This window comes from Sus scrofa, chromosome 9 (assembly GCF_000003025.6).
Source record: "Sus scrofa isolate TJ Tabasco breed Duroc chromosome 9, Sscrofa11.1, whole genome shotgun sequence".
NCBI lineage: Eukaryota > Metazoa > Chordata > Mammalia > Artiodactyla > Suidae > Sus > Sus scrofa.
Window position 1 is genome coordinate 113,567,744 of NC_010451.4, and position 9,162 is coordinate 113,576,905.

Here is a 9,162-nt window from a genome sequence, read left to right on the forward strand (position 1 = left end):
TAATGGGTTAATATTAAAAATATATACAAAAAACTTATACAGATGAACATCAAAAAATCCTACAGCCTCATTAAGGAATGGGCAGAGGGTGAGAAGAGACTGTTTTTTTTCCCCCAAAGAAAACATACAGATGACCAACAAGCACAGGAAAAAAGTGCTCAGCATCACTAATCATCAGAGAAATGCAAATCAAAACCACAATGAGATATCACTGCACATCTATTAGCATGGCTATTATCAAAAAGTCAAGAAACAACAGTGTCAGGATAAGAAGGGAACACTTGTTCACAGCTGGTGGAAATATAAATTGGTATATCCACTATGGAAAACATTGGGGAGATTTCTCAAAACATTGCAAATAGAATCTGGCAATTCCACTCCTGGATATTTCCCCAAAGAAAACAAAAAACCTAATTAGAAAAGATACATGCACCCCTATGTTCATTGCAACATTATTTACAATAGCCACAATATTGAAGCAACCTCAGTGCCAATTAATAGATGAATGGATAAGAAGATGTGGTATAAAGACGTAATAGACTATTAAAAAAAAGATGAAATCTTGATATTTTTCAACAGCATGGATGAACCTAGAGCTATTATGCTAAGTGAAATAAGTCAAATAAAGACAAATATTGGGTAATTTATCTTACATGATAATAAACAAACAAACATAAAAAAATAGAAACAGAGTTATGGATACAGAGAATGAACATGTAGTTGCCAGAGAGGGAGGGAGAAGGAAAGAAATAGGTGAGGAAGAAAGGTTAAATAGTACCAACTTCCAGTTGCAAAATAAATGATTCAAGGTATGAAAGGTACAGGGTGGGGAATAGAGAAAAAAACCTATATAATATCTTTGTATAGTGATAAATACCAACTAGACTTATCATAGTGATCATTTGGAAATGGATAGAAATATCAAATCACTATGCTGTGTAATAAGAATAAACACAGTGTTATAGGTCCATTATATTTTAGAAACAATCAGATTCACAGAAAAAGAGATCAGGTTTGTGGTTATCAGATATGGGGGGTTGAAAACTGAGGGAACTGGATGAAGGCAAGCAAAATTACAAACTCCTGGCTGTAAGATACATTAGTACTAGAAATGTAATGTATGACACAATAAATACAGTTAACACTACCATATATTATATATGAAAGTTGCTAAGAGTACTCATCTCAAGGAAAATTTTTTCTATTTCTTTAATTTTTTCATCTATATGAGATGATGGATGTTTACCAATTGTGATTTAAAAAAATCAAGTTTTATGTAAATCAAATCATTATGCTTTACGTCTTAAACTTACACAGTGATGTGTGCCAATTATACTTCAATAAAACTGAAAGAAAAAATACTACAAAAATAAAATGACACAAAAGCAAATTTTGAGGCAACTATTTCTGAGTATTTCCCAACATGATAATGGTTATATTCCCATGAATACAGCAAGCTCAGCAAATCACAGGCAGAATAAGTGGAACTGTAAAACAACACTTGGGCATATTATAGTCATACTTTTGAAAACTAAAGATAAAACAAATCAAAAACTTAAGAAAATAATTATAACTATTACCATCATGGATCATTTATTTTAGATGAAAACAAACATTTGGTTTAGTGTTTCTTGCAGTGTAATTACTGGCAATGAAAACTTCATTTTGATTTTTTTTGGTCCATTGATCCTTGAGATTTAATCTTATCTATTATTTCTCACTTGGATTTATTCCCCAGTAAATACAGGTGAATTCAGGTTCTCAGAAATCTTGTTTCATTAACCATTTGTTCACACTTTCTCTGATCCCAGATATAGATTCAATTATTAATTTCATGTAAGTTAATGATAAGTGATGTTAAAGCGTTAGTCTACCAAGCTGCTATGCTTTATAGTAAATGAGTTACTTCTAAGCCTCACTCTTGTGATTGCTGCTCTCAGTATCGACTGTTAAAGCTTGCCTCAGGGCGAACCACAAGACACTGAGAACAACTGTCCACTCTTTCTCCTTCAAAATACAAAATGACAACTCTTAACTAAATCTCAAAAAACTCTTCATCATTAAAGAAGAGTTAGATAGTTGCATTTCATTAAAATTAAAGACTTCCGCTCTGTGAAAAACACTGCTAAGAATATGAAATGACAAGCCATAAGTCAGAGGGAAAAAAAATTGCATAATTAGAAAAAAATGACTAGACCCTAAGATGTACAAAGAACTCTTAAAACACAATAAGAAATCAACCTGGAGTTCCCATCATGGCTCAGCAGTAAGGACTCTGAGGATGTGGGTTCGATCCCTGGCCTTGCTCGGTGAGTTAAGGATCTGGTGATGCCATGAGCTGTGGTGTAGGTCACAGACGTGGCTCGGATCCTGTGTTGCTGTGGCTGTGGCATAGGCTGGCAGCTGTAGCTCTGATTCAACCCCTAGCCTGGGCACTTCCAATATGCCACAAGTGGTGCCCTAAAAAGATTTAAAAAAAATTAAAGAAAACAAAAAATCCAATTTAAAAATGGTTCAAAAAACTTAACAGACACCTGGTCAAAAAGATAGATGGCAAATAAGTATATGAAGAGATGCACCATATCTATGTCATCAGGGAAATGCAAATTAAAACAACAATGAATTATCACTATACACCTAGCAGAATGGCTAAAATCCAGAACAGTGATGACACCAAACATTGATTAGGGTGTGGACCAATAGGAACTTTTATAAATTGTTGAGGAAAATTCATCTTCATTCATTGAGAATGATATGGTCACTTTGAAGGTTAGACAGTTTCTTTAAAAACCAAACACACCCTTATTACACAATCTACTAATTATACTACTTGGTATTTACCGAAAGGATTTGAAAACTTATGTCCACACAAAAACCTGCACAGAATCGCTTAAAGCAGCTTTATTCATTATTATCTAAACTTGGAAGCAATCACGATGTCCTTCAGTTGGTAAATGGATAAATAAACTGTGGCACATGCAGAAAATAAAATAGTATTCTGCACTAAAACAAAATGATCAAGGAAAAAAAATAGGAAACTTACATCCATGCTACTGAGTGAAAGAAGCCAACGTGAAAATACTACAAATTTTATGATTCCAACAGTGTGATATTCTGAAAAGCCAAAACTATGGAGGTAACTAAAAGACTGTTTTCCAGGGACTAGTAATGACGGAGGAAGGAAGAGGGGAGTTTTGAGGTGGTGAAAATATTCTGTATAATGGTATGATTGTGGATGCACAGAACTGTACAACAAACACAGAGAATATACAACACCATGAGTGTATTCTAGTGTAAGCTATGGACTGTGGGTGATAATGATGTATCAGTGCAGCATTATGAATATTACCAAATGTACCACTCTGTGGGGGGATGCTGATAATCGGGGAGGTTATGCTTGTATGGAAGCAGAGGGTATTTGTGGTACCTCTGTACCTTCCACTTGATCTTGCCATAATTCTAAAATTGGTCTAAAAATAAATTTTATTAAATAAAAGTGAGTAAAAGATGTAAAGAGATACCTCACCAATGAGGATAGATAGATGACAAGGAAGCAACTGCAAAGACACTCAACATCACATGTCATCAGGGAATTTCATTTAAAATAAAAATGGGACACCAAGGAAGATCTATGAGAACTGTGAAGATCCAAAACATCTCTGTATTACTGTAAAAAGTTGGGTGCATGCCACATTCTCAGTGGCCCCAACAAAGACTCCAAAGTGCCATTCCCATCAGTGCTCCGAGTCAGGCATGACAGAAAACAAGCCCACAGGCTCCCCCACTACCAGAAAAGCTAGAAAGTAGTGTGCATGGTCCATTCTTCTTTCCCTCTTGAGGGGAAGGTGGGAGTTAGGAATTTTTTTCCTAATCTTAACACACTGTCAGGGAGGAAATGTGGCTATGGCAGGTGAAACATCATAAATTTGCCTAAAAGCTTCACTGTATTTCTTCTTGGCTTTGTCCTAGTCTGGGATGCTGTGACCTCTTACCTTGTTTCTGTTGTTCTCACAAAGGCAATTTAATCTCTATTAAGTCATCTATGTGGTGGAAGGGGGGCTTGGGAATTCCTACACTGCCATCTTGCTGATGTTACACTTGAGTAATGCTCATCTTCCAGTCATGTATTTTGCTGGGAAATTTTTTTAAGGGAAAAATCCACTACAATTCTACCCTCCATTACATTGTTCTGTTTTTCTGAAATATTCTGTGGAAGGCAGCCTTCACTTGAGCATTCCTTAGACTGTAGACAAGGGGGTTCAGCAATGGGTTGAAGAAGGTATAAAACAGGAAAAGGATTTTCTGCTGTTCCTCTTGTTGGTGACTATCATCTGGGACCAAGTAAACCATCATGGCTATGCCAAAGTAGAACCCAACCACGCAGAGGTGGGAAGAACAGGTGGAAAAGGCTTTCTTGCGGCCCTCCTTTGACTGGATCTTGAGGATGGCCCAGAGGATGCGCACATAGGAGACCAACATCAGGGAAATGGGTGTAACTAAGATGAACACACCATCAGCAAAGAGGAAAATTTTGTTGATCCAGGTTTCACCACAGGTCACTTTGAGGACAGATCGGATTTCACAGAAGAAGTGGTTCACTTTCTGCGGCCCACAGAAGGGCAACCTTAGGAAGAGACTTACTTGGACTAGAGCCAGGAAAAACCCACATGCCCAGGAAATGATGGCCAGGACTGTGCATAGTTTCCAATTCATGATGACAGTGTACTGGAGGGGATGGCAGATCGCCACATACCTGTCATAGGACATCACCACCAAAATCAGGCACTCTACAGAAGCAAAAGCCAAATAGAAAAGCATCTGCAGAGTGCATGAGACAAAAGGGATCGTTTTTTTGTGTTTCACTAGGTTTTCCAGCATATTTGGCAAATTGCTGGAGGCATAAGATATGTCAGTGACAGCCAAGTGAGTTAGGAAGTAATACATGGGGGAGTGCAGTCTGGGGTCGAGGCAAATGAGCCCTAAGATCATGCCATTTGCCAGCAGGTTGAAGATATATAATAGGAAGAAGATAATGAAAAAAAACAATTCCATCTCTTCACTGAGCTGGAATCCCACCAGGATGAATTCTGCAATCCAGGATTGGTTGTTCTCCATTGCTAATGACAGGCTGTCTGTAAAGGACTGAGTGTGATGGACAACCAGAGCTGGAGAGCAATGAAAATTGAAGTTATTTATCTAAAGTGATTACAGAGGAAGCTTGTGTTCTTGTCCCTACTTCACTGGGGTTTTTTATTCCATTTTTTTGCCTGTTTTTTATTTTGTTAATTTTCAAATAAGCATCAGGAATTATCAACAAATCTAATATATACGTTTTATCAATTTTTTCATATTTTTGTATCATTTCTTTTTCTCTGTACACATATTGGTTACATAAGAGTTAAGTGCAACCATAATGCAAATTTATCCCTTAACTCTTTATTTTTTTGAAAGACAAGGATATTCACTAATTTATTTTCAGTATAGTTACCAAAATCAGGAGATTAACATTAACGTGGTTCAGTATTCTAGGTACAGCATTTTTCAGCTCATCCCAGTCTAAGATTCAAATCTACGTCCCATATAATATTTTTTCCTCTAATATGAAATAATTAGTATTTTTTGCCTTTACATTACTATTTTTGAAGAGTAGGAATTCTTTTTTTGTATACTATCTCTCAGGTGGGGTTTTCTATTGGATTGTCCATGTTTTAGTTCAGATTATAAATTTTTTGTAGGGGAAAATGTCCTTAATCTGAAAGACTTTCGTTAGTACACAGATAACGTTAATTAATTTCATATTGGTGATGCTACTATGGATTACTTGATTAAGGTGGTATCTGAGTTAGCTCCATTATAAAGTTACTAATCCATAAATTTAAAGTATGGTCTTCATTCTAGCTTAATGAATTATCATATATTCATCTTGTACATTTCCCACTTCAGCTTGGAATCAGGTATTTCACTAAAAATTCCTGGTTCCTCACTGAAGAATCAATCTTATTTTCAAAGCATATCTGGATTTATTGGTTGTCAAATAATTAATATTTCTATCATGATTGTTGCCACATTTCTAATATCCTCATTTAATATAAATTTGGGATAGTTCCTAAATTGTTAAGAGGATAATAGGTTTTTAGTTTCACTTGTCTCATCCTAATATATCTTTATTGACTTCTTTTGGAGAACCACATCACCAAACAAGAATATTAAAGAAAATGACCTCAATATTATATGTTAGTGTAATTTCAGGCAAAAGTGTTTTTAGAATCCCAAATTACCTTGTTTATATTTTTATTTTTCCTCTATTTAGACAATTATAGGCTCTTAGAAATATTAGACTTATGGATTAAAGTTTCAGTAGTAATGTTCATTGTGTGAATAAAGTGGCACCTACCTCATATCAGATTTTGACATCAAGTTTTCATAATTTTTAGAAAAATATGGCATGCAATGAAAAGCTAAAGAGATAATACATTTGTGAAAACTGCAGCCAATGGTGATTATTGCTAATAATTCTATACATAGTTTTCCATTATTCACTGTGCATATATTTTCATAGGCATAATTTAAATTATGTAAACAGATTTATTTCTTTCAGGTAGAATCATATCATGTCCATTTTCCATACCAGAATATTTCTATGCAATATACTTTAAACATTTACATATTGTGTTATTGCATACAGATATTTTATTTAATACATTACCCTCTAACTAGGTTGTATGTAATATAATGATACTAAATTTTAAACATTTATTTTGTGTATTTTTATTATATTTTTATAGTATATTCCTAGACATTGAGGTCCTTAGTCAAATTTTCCTATAGATCTATCTAAATTCAGCACTATCATCATGAGTAAAAAACAAATAAGCCAAAAAAAAAATCAAGGTGTATCATCCATTCAGTGGGAAAGAACCTCCAATTTAACAGTCACAACTGTAACCTCAGGTTCACATTTCCTATGAAGTTGTCCCACTTCAGTTTTTCTACTTTTATCATGTTGACTCTCGCATTTTAAATAAATACAATTTTGTACTTACTTTGTGTAAAATTCATTTGCTTAGGTGCATCCTTATCTTAGATTCATATTAAATGTCAAGGAGGAATAAGATTAGTTAATGGAAGGTGATACTTCCATGAAATTTAACTGTAGTCTGACTATCACTGATGTAGCTTCTTGTTTACTGGGTTCAATCTGTCCTCTTAATCTACATACAACCTTGAGCTATATACCTTGATTACAAATTTAAGATTAAAATTTCATTTGTCTGTGGTTCTTACTGCCCAGGATCCAAATGGTTCCATGTGTAAGTCATTGTCCCAACGCCCACTATTTAGCATTTCCTCCCTAGACATCTTTTTACATATTTGGTCTTAATTGACAAAAACATAAAAATTTCTCACTTTGCTTCTTATCTATTGTTTTCTTCTTAATTTCACTTTGGGGATCAAAGAGGTACTCCTGTTTCCTAGATGAATGACCAAAAGGAATGACTCAACATTTAAGGCCCACGCTATCCATTACATAGAAATATCTTTACCTACATAGTCATTACAAATTAATCAGTATTATAATAGTTAACACCATGGCTTTTTAGTACAAAATGTTATGAACTGTGATATGATTTTTATCACTCATGGCCAAACCAGGTTTTCTAAAAAACTAACACATTTCCATATGATACAAGATAAATGATACATATAGTTTTAACTCATACTTTTATACTTTCTTCCATGCTTATGGAATTAATTAGTAATTGAAATATTCTGTAAATTATTATAAGCCCCATGAAGAATATCAGGCTTTGGCAAATGTAAATTTTGAGGCAGGCATAAGTTGAGCCGGAAAATGCTATGAGTCACTCAAAAGTACTATGGTGACACACTATGCTTATTCACTAATCTCATTATATAAGCCTAAAGGGGTGGCCCATAGAGTAGGTAAGACATAAAGTTCCTCATCTGAGAGATTTTCTGGTATGACCACAAACAATTACTGTAATAAGAAGGTGGTGGTCTGTATTCCTCTCTAGACACCACTAAATGTCTAGGTGCCAAGCAGCATCTAAAGAGGATATTTTTCTTTTAAAAAAAAACACTTAGTCATGATCGACATGTAAAAATCTTTTTGTTAATATATACAAGTTGATGACTCTGGAGATACGTATATTTCTATGAAACCATCACCATAATCTATGTCATGAACACACCTGCTACCTCCAAGTTTCCTACTATCAGGAGGGTATTTTCTGGTCAAGGTAATTAGAGCATATTATTATGAAGCATAATGTAATAGGCTTGGACAATGATGATAGAAAGAGTTAAATTCTCACTAAGAAGATCTGTGTAATCCGCAAGGTAAACTCAGATGAAATGGGGTTTGATCAATTGTCATTGATTTTAAAAGGCTCATGAGTGGGTAGTATGTCACATACATGTTTTATGTCTTTTATAATAACATGGAATTCTAGATAAAATAGGCACTCGACCAGTGTTTGTTTAATAGAAGGAAATTATTTGCAATCATATATGTGTATAATGTATATATACATGTGTATATATATATATCAGGCAACATATTGGCATTACACTGTATCCATAATTTTTAAATATCTCAAAGCTCATAAACCTGAAGTATCAAAAATTACAGCCTCTAAAAACTCTTAAAATTATTCCAGTTTTATGAATTGGTATTCTTCTATATCTCTCTCTATAAAAGCTTCTATGAGTTTCTTTTTTTAATTTTATTATTATTATTTTTTATTTTTTTGTCTTTTTGCCTTTTCTAGGGCCGCTTCTCATGGCATATGGAGGTTCCCAGGCTAGGGGTCGAATCGGAGCTGTAGCCACAGGCCTACACCAGAGCCACAGCAATGTGGGATCCGAGCCATGTCTGCAACCGACACCATAGCTCACGGCAACGCAGGATCCCTAACCCACTGAGCGAGGCCAGGGATTGAACCTGCAACCTCATGGCTCTCAGTCAGATTCGTTAACCACTGCTCCACGACGAGAACTCCAATTAAATAATTTTTATTTTTTTTCCATCATCGCTGGTTTTTATCTATTGATAGGACATGAGTTCTACTTTACTAGAAAAAATTTCACAATTAGAAGTTAATACTATACAGCAGAAATTGTCACACTGTAAATCAACTG

General features: G+C 34.7%; 1 protein-coding gene across 1 annotated transcript; it reads right to left on the reverse strand.

Moving 5' to 3' along the window:
- Positions 2,493-8,787, reverse strand: LOC100511828 (olfactory receptor 2A2-like). The gene has a single exon (XM_021063602.1). It carries the CDS (start codon positions 5,113-5,115, stop codon positions 4,180-4,182), a length of 936 nt encoding a protein of 311 aa, XP_020919261.1. The 5' UTR covers positions 5,116-8,787; the 3' UTR covers positions 2,493-4,179.